The 14,541-nt window shown below is 37.9% G+C and overlaps 2 protein-coding genes across 2 annotated transcripts; one reads left to right on the top strand and one right to left on the bottom strand.

Moving 5' to 3' along the window:
• The first annotated feature begins 8,743 nt into the window (after positions 1-8,743).
• On the top strand, positions 8,744-9,274 carry LOC145067541 (secreted RxLR effector protein 161-like). Its single transcript, XM_079014667.1, has one exon. The coding sequence runs from the start codon at positions 8,744-8,746 to the stop codon at positions 9,272-9,274; it is 531 nt and encodes a 176-aa protein (XP_078870793.1).
• Positions 9,275-10,045: 771 nt separating this feature from the next.
• Positions 10,046-11,989, bottom strand: LOC145070149 (UPF0481 protein At3g47200-like). The gene has a single exon (XM_079017093.1). The coding sequence runs from the start codon at positions 11,447-11,449 to the stop codon at positions 10,136-10,138; it is 1,314 nt and encodes a 437-aa protein (XP_078873219.1). The 5' UTR covers positions 11,450-11,989; the 3' UTR covers positions 10,046-10,135.
• Between the last annotated feature and the right edge of the window lie 2,552 nt (positions 11,990-14,541).

Below are 14,541 nucleotides of genomic sequence, written 5' to 3'. Positions count from 1 at the left end.
TTCACTGGGAGGATCTCATAATCTTGACAGACCTATCATTGGTTAAAGGATAAAAGATTTTTAGGAAGCAGTGGGAACTCTGATAAACTTGGAAATAATGGGAGCTCTGGTGAGAATAGTTATAAGGTTGGAGTTGTGGGTTTTTCAAATATCAAACCACCTATTATCGGGAGGACCACTAAGCGAAGTACTCCAAAGAGATATTCCCCATTAACTAGTGATTTGTTGATGTGTGAGAATAAGTCAAAACCAGAGGCCTTAAGTAAGAACTCCATATAGTGAAGAAGGCTATGGGTGAAAAGTTGAGCAGACTGTAGAATTGTAAGATGTTTCAGGTTAAGGATGAGATAGATGGCGCTAAAACTTGCAATGGAAGATTGGTGTTTAATGGAATACAATAGAAGGGAGAAGACGATTCTCTAGTTACAAAGCTGACTACAATCACTTTTATGTTGAATGCAGTGGCATCTAAAAATCTCCATCTAGAACACCTAGATGTGAATACAACCGATATCATTGATGATAAGCTGGAAGGAGACATCTTGAAGGCACAGCTAGAAAGTGCTCTTACAGCTGGTAAGAAAAAGTTGGTGTTCAAGAAGAAAGAAAACTTATACGGCATGAAGAAAACTTCTAAACAGTGGTACTTAAATTTTAATAATGAATAGGAGTGGGTTCAGAAGACGTGAGGTTGATCACAGTTCTTACCTGAAGAAGTAAAGCTCCTCCTAAATCATCCTCATATAAAATGTTGATGTCGTGTTGATTGCTAGTTCCAACACGTAGAAGATCAATGAGCTTAAGATGTGGCTGACTAGAGAGTTCAAGGCAATGAACCAAGGGCTATTATGCTGAAGAAAGTCCTTAGTATGGAGAAATCAGCAAATAAATGCACTAAGGTGTTTACCACTGAAAAGTTGAAGCCATGCATGGCTTCAGCTACCCTTCCAAGATTTTGATGACGAGGGTTGGCATAGAGAGAGAGAGAGAGAGAGAGAGAGAGAGAGATTGAGAAGAATGTAGAAGAACTTGGATGGCAGAAGTTGTTCAACCCTTCAAGTAGGAGATTGTTGGGGTATGAAGTCTTGTCCAACATGGAGCACTTGGAACTCAATGGAGCATTTGGGATTCATGTAACGTGTGACAAAGGAATGGTTCATCTGAGAAGGGAATGGATCTCCTCACAAAGGAATGAATCTCTTGACAAAGGACAGGATATGCCAAAATGGTAGCAATGCTACGAAGTGACTTGATATGCATCAAATGAAATGATATGTCACCAAGTGACTTTGTATGGCACCAAATTGCTTGGTATGCCACAAATTTACTTGATATGCCACCAAGTGACTTGATATGCCACCTAGTGATATGATATTGCACCAAGTGATAGGATATGCCACCAAGTGACAAGATTTGTCATTCCAGAGGTGGATGCGTCATTATGGAACATTATGCGCCACCAAGGTTCATGGTGTGCCATCATGGATCCTAATGCACCACTTGGGTATCAAGTTCACTATGGTGCTTAAGATTGTCCAAATGTTGCTCAAAAGAATGAAGATGCTCATATAGGATGTTCTATGCGGCTGATGTGCCATTGTCATACATGATGTGCTAACATGTGTTTTGGTTGATGCTCATGAGGTTAAAGATTCTAGAAGCATCCATATGGCCTTCTGTGATTGGTTAGAAATTAGGGCATCCTCATTATGGGATAATTATGAATGGGCCTGGCCAATCATAATTATAGTTTCTAATGCTTTCCTATAAATAGGTTCATATCTCCATTATTGTTAGTTGCACATAAATTTCAAGAGAGCAATCATTATGAGGTTAAGAATGCACATTCTATGGAGGAATTAGTAAGGAAGAGATATTCTTTTGTTTTGAGAGGTCAAGTTATGTAACAATTGCGACTCTTGGCATCAATCATTATTCACGAAAAATGAAAAACGTCAGGTATAATAAACGTAATATGTTATATATATATATATATATATATATATATATATATATATATATATATAACAATTGCGACTTTTGGTATCGATCATTATTTACGAAAAATGACAAACGTCAAGTATAATAGACTTAATATGTTATATATATATATATATATATATATATATATATATATATATATATTGAGAGAGAGAGATAGAGAGAAGTAAATGTCATCCCTATCCCAGAAATAAAAATTTCGTAGAATATAAGTTCATATGAAGGAGATATGAATTTTATAAAATATAAAAATCAATTGTGTAATTAAAAATTAATAACATCAAAAGCTATGTAGAGAGCACTACTAGAAAAACAGTCTTTTACGACGCACAAACGCGTGTCATAAAACGCTCAGACAACGCGCAAATACGCGTCTAGGAAGGCCCAATATTTGAATTTCTCAAAATAAATTCATCTATAAACCTGATAAAATTGACGGAAAGCAGCTAAGTCAAATAGTGTCTGTTTGGAAGAAAGAAATTTGAGATTTTAAGTAGTTAGAGATTTGAATGGAGAAATCTTTCCGTAGTATCGATGCTCAAGTCCGACATGGCGTCTTTTTTCTTTGGAGCCATCATCGTTGCCCCATAACATTGGAGATGGAGTGCCCTAATGTTGTCTTGACAGACGTCGACGACCGGGAATGGCAAGCAACGATGGTTGAAGTGCGAGGGAAGAAGCAGGCGGCAATCAATGTCGGGAGAGGAAAGGAAAAGCGTCGATAATTAGGGCAAGAGGGAAAGGAGAAAAAAGGAAGGCGGGGTTTTTATTTTTTAGGATTTCAATCCCCCCCCCCCCTCCCCGCCTGCAATTAAAGGATGGAACGCGCGTTTCTATTAAAATTTATAAAGCGACACCCTCAGATGACACACATTTTATTATAGGTGTCCTCCATGTTTTTTTTTAGACTCTAATTTAAGGGCACGCAAAAATGCGCGTCCTAAACTTTTAAAATTTCTAGAGAGATGACATTGTTTTTAGGTCAGATACTTTTACGTATCGTAAATCAATGCATATCAGCAATTACGCGTCGTAAAATGTTGTTTTTCTAGTAGTGGAAATATTGACTTTTAGCTAAAGTCACAAAAAAAAATCGTAATACTCCTTAAGATGGAAGTTTGAGAAAAAGAACGTCAAAATCAAAGTCCATATGAGAGAGATATGATTTTCGCAAAATTATTAAATTGTTTAAACATAAGGAGTAAAAATCAATTTCGAATTAGCCGACACAACTTAAAGGAAAATTGTAATACTCGTCAATAAACACGTGTGGATACAAGGAACTTCGAAAACGTAGATCGTATGAGGAAGTTACAGAATTTATAATAACTGACATTTTCGGCACGCAATGCGCACGCGTTCTAGAATGGTACAATGCGGACCTAAGGAAATCAGACCCATTGCAACATCTAGTTCAACCCTACCCATTAGACATGACATTGCACGTATAATGTCACGACGTGATAAAATCAATAATGCGACAACGTGACAAATAAATAGCTTTGAAATGAGAATATACCATTTCACAGATATCTTTCGTTTAACTTGCTACCTTATTTTATTTCATATTGATTTTCAGTTCTCTTATTATTATTATTTTATTCTATTTTATTTATTTTAATTTCTTTCGAGCCTGGTTCATCAAGAGCCCCTCTGGCCATTTTTCTGCAATTAGAAATTATCGAATAAAGTATGCTTCTAGGCTGAGTTTTACGGTCTATTTTTCCATTTTTTTTAAAATACAGAAGGAATACATATTAGTTTATTACAAATCAATATATATATATATATATATATATATATATATATATATATATATATATATATATATATATATCATATGTTATGTCGCTACTCTGTTCATTCAAAATATTATATATTATACTCTATCGTTACTTTGCAAAATCGTAGAATTAATATTTCACCCGGTAGATACTCCGTCTATATAAATATCGATAATTATTAGATGTTGTTGCTACTCTACCCGTATAAATATTGATAATTATTTATGTCGCCGTTACTATTCCGGTATAAATATTGATCATTATTATACGTTGTTGTTACTCTACCCGTATAAATATTGATAATTATTATAGGCCCCCATTACTTTTCCGGTATAAATATTGATAGTTATTACATTTTGTCATTACTCCACCCATTTAAATATTCATAATTATTATATGTTGTTGTTACTCTATCCGTATAAAAATTGATAATTATCATACGTTGCCATTACTCTGTCCGAACCTTTAGGACAATTTTTTACGTAGTCCGCTAGCCAAAAATTTTAGGATAATCATTGTCCTTAATTGTCACTTTTCCTTAATATCCTAAAACTGTCAAGAATCTTATATTTATATATATATATATATATATATATATATATATATATATATATATATATATATATATATATATTCACTTATTAGAAATTTATGGAAGAAAACTATATCAAAAGGAAACATAAGGATAGCCGATGTAATTAATTGTACCATAACCTATACATACATATATATATATATATATATATATATATATATATATAATGTTAAATATACATATGAATAATTATGTAAGGAAATTAAATTATGTTGTCACTCCTCACCAGTATTGGTTACACATTATGTCATCATTCCATCAGTTTGGCTTTGTCAAGGATATCCGATTTCTTGGGCCTTTTTCCCAAACCTGTGGCTATCTGAACCTCATCCGGCTTCCTCTTTCGGATCTGTTCCAAATCAATTTCCCTCTCTCTAGCCCGAGCGATCATATCCTCCAACGTATTGCAGCTGGACCTGCTCGCAAACTGTCTGATGTCATCCCTCAACATCTCGTGATATCGGGTCTTCTTCATCTCCTCATCTACGAAATATTACGGAACAAGAAGGGCCCTCTCCCTGAACTTGGCGGTGATCTACGCCACAGTCTCAGTAGTCTGTGTCAAATCTTGAAACCCCCGTGCCAACTGCTGCACCTAAATAATCGGTGAAAACTCAGCCCTAAACGTGCCCTAAAAATCTCTCAATGTCATCGCGTCTAACGCGACATCATCACCAATGGCATGACCAATCTCCTCCCACCAATCCCTTGCCCTGTCCTTCAGAAGATAGGAGGCGATTCTAACCTTGTCCCCCTCGGGGCACCGGCTCGTATGAAACGCGTTGGCAACATCAGCCAACCATCTGCTGCTAGCAATGGGGTCCCTAGCCCCATGATAATCTGGTGCCCCGCAAGCCCTGAACTCTCGGAATGTCAAAGTACGCACTCCCATCAAAGCCATCATCTTGGTACGGAAAGCTCCCAGCCTCTCATCCAAGATCTCCAGTATACCCTCCTTGACCATGCCAAAGATCACAGGAGTCTGGTCTAGTATGTTGCGGGTAACCTCAGCTGATATCAACTCCCTCATCCGCTCTTCGAGCTGCTCGGCTCCTGAACCTGAACCTGATCCCTCTCTGGCGCCTGATCCGCCCATTGGTCTCTCTCGCAATGTCACCATGCTGAAAATATAATACGACCAGTTATCAGAATACTTATCACTGCTGCGAGACCAAACACATGCACTACCAGTTTCCCGGTCTCATCTCGGCCTTTCCCGAATCGAGTACGGATCCTCTGCTTTCAGTTGTACGGGACCATACTACCTTCCATATCTATCCGTACTTTCCTCAAGAACTTCTTCGACTCCACCAGGTTCCTTTTCTACTACTATTGTTCCGAGCACTACCTCATCCTAGGCTTGCCCTAGGGAAACCTCTGACTCAAACCAAACCAGTCCTCATCCGTTGAAGGCCTCCTTGTGATGCCAATTAGCCATCACCTGGATACCATCACTTGTGACGAGGCTTAGATAATCCTTCGAGTAAAAGACTCATCCCTACAACGCTTGGACTCAAACACGAGCTATGCAATAGGGCCAAATCCAGCACTCTGAGATTATTCAACCCTGATCACATGTGACGTGACGTATTCACCTAATGGCTAACTCCCATCACTTAGAATCCCACAATGCAAAAAGCAAGCAGCATTCAGACAAGGGAAAATCTAACCATAACATACTCAAGCAATCATAATCTCATATCAAGAATCTATACTAGCATGCAACATAAGCTCATAAACTCAGGCATAACCTAAACATGCTATCCTACTAATGTCTAACCAATACTATCATGCAGCTCAAAAGCACATATAAAAGGCACATAAGGCATCCTCCCTAGATCCTTAGTCCTAATCTAGCATGTTGTTCTATTAAGTGGTAATCATAACATAAACTTGTATGGGTAGTTTGGGGTACTTACTTGAGCTCGGCTGATTGCATGCACCACACCCTTTTCTCTTATCGAAATTCTTTTCTTTCTGAATTCTTTTTGCTTTTCTAAAACTGTTTCCTTTCTCAAAACTCTTTTTACAAAACTATATTTTGAAAAATTTTATACCAATCCCTTAGTTTGAGTTCAGACACATCCGAGAGCATGTCCGAATCCCCCAAACCAAGGCTCTGATACCAACTTGTAACGTCCCAAAAATCTGTACCAAAAAATTTTCTTTAAATCATTACTAAAACCATATTCATAAAAACATATCATAACCATAACATAATTATTCAGAGTAATAAATTCCAAAGCATATGTTCATTATCAGACTAAAACATCCCAGGCTGACTAATCTAAGGTGTGTGCCATGCGATCACCCGAGCTCTTCCCTCCGCTACCGGAAGTACCTGAAACCAAAACTGAAAACCGTAAGCACAAAGCTTAGTGAGTTCCCCCAACCTACCACATACCATGCATAATCACATACTGCACATACTGGGTCACGCCCGCTATTCTGGGCCTCACCCCCTACCTCGGGTCTCGCCCACTACAATGGCCCCGCCGCTCCAGGCCTCGTCTGGCTTCGAGCCCCGCTCGGATACAGATCTGTTACACTTAGGCCTCGCCTGTCACTGGGCCTCGCCCACTAACATATACTAACACATAAGCATATCACAACACATAAGCTAACATACACTAATAAATCCTATCCTGAGGCCTCGCCTATCTTGGGCCTCGCCCTTGTCCTGCTACTGATGAGTCATGGAACCCCGTCCACGCTCCTATTAATAGTGAGATACGGGCCCAATCCACACTCACTCTATACCTATCTCGGGCCTCGCCCCTGCTCTGCTACTACTGAGATATGGAACACCGTCCATACTCTGCTATTGGTGAGATACGGGACCTCGCCCACACTCACCTTCCTACCAGGCACATACATGTATCACATAGAAAACAACATGCAAACCATTCCTTCGGCACCCGCCCGCTAACATTGGACCTCGTCCTGAAGATCATACTAGCATATTATACCTAGGGCTAACCCTCGGGTCTTCCTACTCATAACTACATGGGCCGGCATTGTGGCCGTAGACCCATTCACACAAAGGGAAAACTCACCTGCACTATTGAACTTGCTGATAACCCCTCTGGATGCTGACCGACAATTCCTTGAACCGTTGCTCCACTAACTCCCTGAGCTACCAATATCAATATAACACTTAGTCTAACTGTCCTTCGAAAGTCAACTAAGTCAACTCTGGTCAAAGTCAAAGTCCTAGTCAAAGCCAACCTTCCAGGTCAACCCTACTCGCCGAGTCTGCCTACTGACTCGCCAAGTTCATACACTCGAAATCCTTCAATTTGCGACTGGACTAGCCGAGTCAGCCCCTGACTCGCCGAGTCTACCGATTTCCGACTCCTGACATGTCCAACTCACCGAGTCTCCACTCGACTCACTGATTCGAGTCTTAACTCAAAGGGTTTGGGGTTTCGCGACTTGACTCGTTGAGTCCAAGAACAGACTCGCCGAGTCCATAACAATCTTCTACAGACTCGCCGAGTTGTTCTTCCAACTCGTCGAGTCCATGCTCAAGTTCATTAAACTCGCCGAGTACACCCATGTAACTCGCCGAGTCTCTTCAGATCTCAAACCATATAGTGGCTTTTCGAGCCATGCAGGGGCTCCAACTCATAGATATCCACTCTTCCCAAGTCCATTCCTCACGTAAAGTTGCAAACTTTACGTGAAACCAAAGAGATATAGGCTAAAAACACTCTAGGGCTAGGTTTTGTGACCAAGGGGCTTCACCAACAACTTATTGGCATAAACTTTATGGCTTCCTGGATCCTTAATAGCCTAGATCTAAGGTAGCAACCTTAGATCTACTCCAAACTCGGAATAAACCTCCTCGTTACTCAAAAATGCCCAAAACTCAACCATAAGATAGATCTAAATACAATAGGGTCAGCTTATTACCTCAGAATATCTGAAAAGCCACACCAACTCTGGATCTAAAGCCAATCCTTGAATCACCAGAGGTTCCTTTCCTCCTTCTTCCTTCAAATCACCCAAAATGGCAAAAAGCTTGAATGTGCAACAATGGAGGCTTAGGGTTTCGTGTTCTGGATAAGAGAGGCTATAGAGAACCCTAAGGGAGAGAATGAGATGTTTATATAGTGCACAAAGTCCCGAATTTAGGGTTTTCCACTTCAGACCGGACTCGCCGAGTCCTCTTGCCTACTCGTCGAGTCAGTCGCTTACTCTTCGACCCGGATCCCGCTCGGACTCGTCGAGTTCCACCCTGGACTCGACGAGTTGACCCCCCTTGACTTAGGGTTTTCCTTTCCTTTCTTGGTGTTTCTGATTGTGGGTGTTACACACACACCCTGACCTCTCACTCACACTAGGGGTAGCTAGTCGATTTATGGAGAGACCAACTGTCAAACATCTACAAGCACTAAAAGGGATACATAGATACATCAAGGGCACTCTTAACTATGGTTTGACTTATACCAAAGGAGAAAGCAAAGTTACTCTCACAGGATACTCTGACAGTGACTTTGGAAAAGATATGAATGATGGAAAGAGCACAGGTGGGACAACATTCTATATGAATGACAATCTAGTGACATGGGTCTCACAAAAGCAACGCAGTGTAGCTTTGTCGTCCTGTGAAGCAGAGTTTATGGCAGCAACCATGGCAGCTTGCCAAGGTGTTTGGCTTCGGAGACTTCTCACTAAAATAACAGGGAAAAATATGCCACATGTAGCTCTGTTTATTGATAACCGCTCAGTTCTTGAATTGATGAACAACCCGATGTTCCATGGACGTAGCAAACACATCGACATAAAGTATCACTTTATTAGAGAATGTGTTGAAAATGGGGAGATAATAGTAAGTCATGTGTGTGGCATGAAGCAAAAGGCAGACATTTACACAAAGACAATGGCATGAGTGAAGCATGAAGAAATGAGAGAGCTAATTGGGGGGAAGGCAATCACCAACTTCTGAATTAAGGGGGAAAGTGTTAAAAATAATTCAGAAGTCTTTTATTTAATTTGTTACACGTTTAAAATTGAGTAGGAAGAATAATTCAAGGCCACGTGACAGATATGCCCCTGGCAAGTAGGTGGTAGTTCCAACTTTTCTGCAATTTCCTTTCTTTAAATTCCAGGCGATGTGTACGCTCGATTGTATCCTCTGTTGAAGTGAATAACACAGAAAAACCTTTGCCTAACCACGGTTAATTCCTTGCTCTGTTATTTGTTTGTTTGTGAAAAGCCAGTTGAAGGGCCTGCCAATTCCAACAATCCTTATCTCCTATCTCTGATTATTCTTCTGCAATGGTAAGCACTCTTGGTTAGAGCCAAGTTTTGACTTTGTGAAGCAGATGAAGAGTTAGGTAGATTTAGCAGCGGTGGTGGTGGTCGATCAGACTCCATTGACTGTCATTGTGAATTTGTGATAGGTGTTGCGGCTTTTTTAGGTGGGTTGCAGAGCAAAGAGAAGAGAAAAGGGAGATAGGCATCATGTGATCCACGAAAACTAAATGACGCAATAGCCCATGTAGATAAGACTTTGTGTTGCCTTCAAATGCGTGCACATTTTGATCTTCGTTGTAAAGGGTGTCGAATGAACTTGGTCAAGTTCTTGAAGCACATTAGTAAGCATGAGAATAGATTTGCATGATATCTATTATTATTTTCATATTGCAACTTCTCAACATCGTACAAAATGGATTTCTATTATTGAAATTAAGGTATATGTTACATGTAGCAATGCACAAATGTATATTGTGTGAAGGAAGCCCCGACACTATCTAGCACGGACAGCATAGATGGTCTGAACCACTGTAAGAACAAAGAGAGCGATTCCTCCAACAAGAGTAATCATACTCCATGGACTACTAAAATATGTACGCTTCAGAGCAGCAATATTTTTGGGCCAGTAATTGTTGTAGTGGGTATCCATATCCTGCCACTGATCAACGTAACAAAACATCCGTATGGGTTGTTGTTTGCAAAGGCTGTTGATCATGTCTGCAGCCTTTTCGTTTGAGCCTAAATGGTTGAGAACGACCTTTGATTCTATCAACTTTGCAATGTCTTCTTCAGTATCCACTAGCATATCCATCGCCATAGCATATGAGGTAACATAACCATGTGTTTTATATGAGGAAGAGGAGTGTTCATAGGCAATGAGATTCCTTAAAAACAACTCAGTGAAGTTGTCAATAAGCAATACCGGGATTCTGAGAGTAGGCTTACCCCAACACCAGGAGAAGCAGGCCAATGGACACGACTTGAACTCCATGGCCATTGGCCAAGGTTCATCTGGATTATTAGGCTTAAAGATCACCCCTGCCCTGTCCAGTTCTACAGCCGAGTGTATTGCTGAACTTGGTAATCCTTCTGAAGGAGAGTTGTTTCTTGATGGATGGAAACAATTTTCAAGAAAGCCGAGGATATGATCTTGAAAATTTAAACGGGGGGTGATATTGGCTGTTAAGCTTGTTTCAAAGATGTTGCAAATTTGTACAAGTGGAAGCAAAAGGGTAGTAAGTGAGGCTGTAGGTTCAGATTTTAAAATGGTGCTATCAAAGATGTCTTGAAGAATAAAGAAAGGGATTTGGTTTTCTACGAGCACCATGTCATAAACTATAGATTGCCCACGCCAAAAGGATCTATTTTCAACATTGAATTCTGATCTTCCAAGGTATTCGAGTATGAAACATGCATCGATAACCATCATTTTGGCAAGTTCAGTGTCATTGTATTTTTCCATCTTTATCTTGTCATAACATGCTCTGATTCTGTCTGTTTTAGCAACCACTTTCTCCACACATTCTTTTAGCATCTGGTTGGGTAGGGAATAATCAGGAGAATACAATAGTTTATGAGCATACTTCACTTTCTGCTCATCAAATGGCTGAAGATGTTGTTCATCTTTGTGAAGAGGTCCAATAGAAACCATCCGAGGGTTGAAAGAAGTAGGGCTGAGATCTCGGAGCCCACTGGGGACCACGTCAATAAATGTTCGATATAGTCCCAAACTAAGACTTGGATTTTTTACAGAATCAAAAAGATCTTGGACAGCTTTAACAATAACATCTACTTCTCCATCTCCCATCTCGAATTTTTCCAAAAATTGTAAAAGAGAGTATATATAGTACGTATACTTTAGCTTTTTTCTCTGGAAGTAGTAATTTTAAATATACAGATTACAGAATCAACGCTTGTCTTTTCGTATCTAAACTTTTTTTAATTTTAAATATACAGAATTTCTCTTGATATACGAATGGATCTTTATAACACATATTGAGTTATAACCCAAATCTCAACCAACTAAATCCTAAGAATAAGGGAACAAGTCCTAGTTAAAACATAAAAAATAATATCAAAGAAACTCTGATCACCTAATCGTCGGCTACCGCCGGTCAATGCGCTGGACGGTCGCTTTATGTGGCTCATGTGCTTGTCTCACCGTCTTCATTACCTGTTCCGTCACTCAGTCTCACCAGTGCAGGTCGCTGGGCTTCCATGTTAGCAGCGCCACAGTCCAACGATAATTCAGCCCCTTGGCCCTCTCCGACTCTCACTGTCACGTACGCAAATCTCTCCCTTCTCAGTCTTGCTATTTTTCTCTATACTTGATTGTGTATAATTTGAATTGTGATAATGTGTTGAAAAAAGAAAAGCTCACGTGGAATATGATGGGATTGAGAGGTTCAGAATATGCCAGATATTTTATTATTATTAATTATTATATTTTTATCTTTTGTTAACGTCATTAAGAGTTTGAGATTAAATTACTGAAATGACCCTATGGCAAGATTGTGGAGTTTTAGTCGTAATTAGGCCTGACAATGGAGCGGGTTTTGACCCTGATCCGATCCAAACCCTTAACAATTATATGGGTTTAGAGCATAGTTTTTGATCCGTTTACGCGTTAACGACCCGTACCCGCTAACCCTTTTATTAAAAGGGTCGGGTATGGATCAGCACCGATCCGCTCCGTTTATAACCCGTCCCATATAAATTTTAGAAATATAAATTTATATTTTATATTGCCTAAAGTTTACATTAAATTCCAATCAGAAATCTAAAGATAAAAGGCCAAAGACTAAATTCTTTTTACATAGGAGTCAAGGACTCAACTTCTAGACTTCCAGTCTTCTACTCTTCTCCCAAGATTCATGATTTCATTTCATTTATATTTCATCATGTAATCACCAATTTCATTTATAAATCAATAAGGTTATATATCAACCGGGAGAAAGTTTGTAATTTCTATTCTCTATCAATGCAATCGACGGTCAAAAAAAAATCAGAAGTAATTAAAATAATGATTTTAATTCCAATAGAAAGTCCTCGAGTACATAATGTGTTTTCTAAATCAAAACTTAGTTTTATTTAATAAATGTGATTTTATGATTTAAGTAAAATGTGTTTTATTATTCAAAAAACGTACGGGTTACGGGGCGGGTTTGGATATCTGCTGATTCGGTGGATAAGGATATGGGTTTGATTATACAAAACCCTGCGGGTTACGGAGCGGGTTTGGATCGGATTTTGAAATTTGTTAAAAGGGTTTGGATCAAGGTTGATTCGCTCCAAACCCGCTCCATTGCCAGCTCTAGTCCTAATTTTTTGAGTTCGTCAAAACTTGTCCTTATTGCAGGTTTAGATTATATTTGGTGTCTCCTTCCGTTACCGTCTAATCGAGTTCCATTGATTATTTGAAAAAGACTATTTTCGTCCGTTTCTTGTTATTTTTTCATTTTCTGAACAACAAGAATAAATTTTATAACTAAGTTAAAAGAACCCTAATTGACTCGGACTAAATAGGTAAGTAAATCACCACTTCAATGTATGTCATATCCTTTGCTTTTGGTTGTTAAAATCACAAATTTGTTTTTTTTTCGTTTTTTTTATGTGTTAGGATTTGAGATCTTGATTTGGATACTTGGAAATTTTGTTTGGTCTACCTGTCTACTACCTGTTCGATGAAATGCTTAAGGGAACAATACTGGGATAAACTTACGGCCCAGTTTAAATTACTTTAAAAATATATTGGTTTAAATTACTTAAAAAATATACTTGTCGATTTTTGTTATCCTTCACGGTTTAAATTTGTATGTTTCTCCTTAAAGTTTCATGTTTCATCTCTAATAGTTCTTTATTTATATTTTATTTATAATGCCTTCTTTGACCCTTGATCACATTGGCTAGTTTCTCATACTAAGTTTTATTTGAAAATTATATTTAACTGCAAGTTATTACACTGTCTAATACCCCAATAATCTCTAATATGTGTATAAGATGGTGACAATTATTATTTTTTATTGCAACTTCTCTTCGTATTGATTATCGGATGTGGTTTGAGTTATAGAATGCTGCAACTGAGGGGATTCCACATTATGGGGCGTTGGAATTCATTACAGTAGGAGGCATGATTTATATACCTTATTGGGTATTGATGGAATGCTCATGTAGATCGATAAATATTTTACAATATGTTCTTTTAACCTTATATTATGACATTTTTTGGAAAAAAAAAATTGCTTTTAATATTAAACTTTGAAAAAAAAAATCATATATAGCATCATACTCTTAAAAATGACTTTTTTGGATTATTTTTAGTTGATATGGAAAGTTATATTTTTTGTATATTGAACCTCATTTAAACGATTGTTTTCTGGAAAAAAATCATTAATAGCATTAAACTTTGCAAAAAAGTTCATTAATAGCATCGTAGTTTCAAAAAATGACTTTTTTGTATTCTTTTTGGCTAATCTAGAAAAAAATTATTTTTTTCTACATTAGAGCTAATTAATAGGATTTTTTTCAAAACATTTTATTAATGGAAAGTGCATTTTTATTTTCTTTCGCGTAATAGACCATTTATGTAAGAAAAACATTTCAAATACGGACCATTTGTGTACTTTTGTTCACATATGAACTATTTATGTAGTATATAAATTTAATTTTTAATTAGTAGGTCATTAATATGACAATTTTCTAGGGAAAATTTGTTTTTGGTATTGAAATTTGAAAAAAAAGAGTAGAATGATAACAATATATTAATTTATTTTGTATTTATCATATATATATATATATATATATATATATATATATATATATATATGTGTGTGTGTGTGTGTGTGTATATATATATATATATGTGTGTGTGTGTGTGTGTATATATATATATATATAAGT

The sequence above is a fragment of the Lactuca serriola genome, chromosome 8 (assembly GCF_051521515.1).
Source record: "Lactuca serriola cultivar US96UC23 chromosome 8, Lser_US96UC23_V15, whole genome shotgun sequence".
Classification (NCBI taxonomy): domain Eukaryota; kingdom Viridiplantae; phylum Streptophyta; class Magnoliopsida; order Asterales; family Asteraceae; genus Lactuca; species Lactuca serriola.
Note: the sequence above shows the minus strand (reverse complement) of the source record. Positions and strands in the feature narration are given on the sequence as shown.

Excerpts from the sequence above, each read along its gene's own strand:
- LOC145070149 (XM_079017093.1), bottom strand. The coding sequence starts at position 11,449 with ATGGGAGATGGAGAAGTAGATGTTATTGTTAAAGCTGTCCAAGATCTT.
- LOC145067541 (XM_079014667.1), top strand. The coding sequence starts at position 8,744 with ATGGAGAGACCAACTGTCAAACATCTACAAGCACTAAAAGGGATACAT.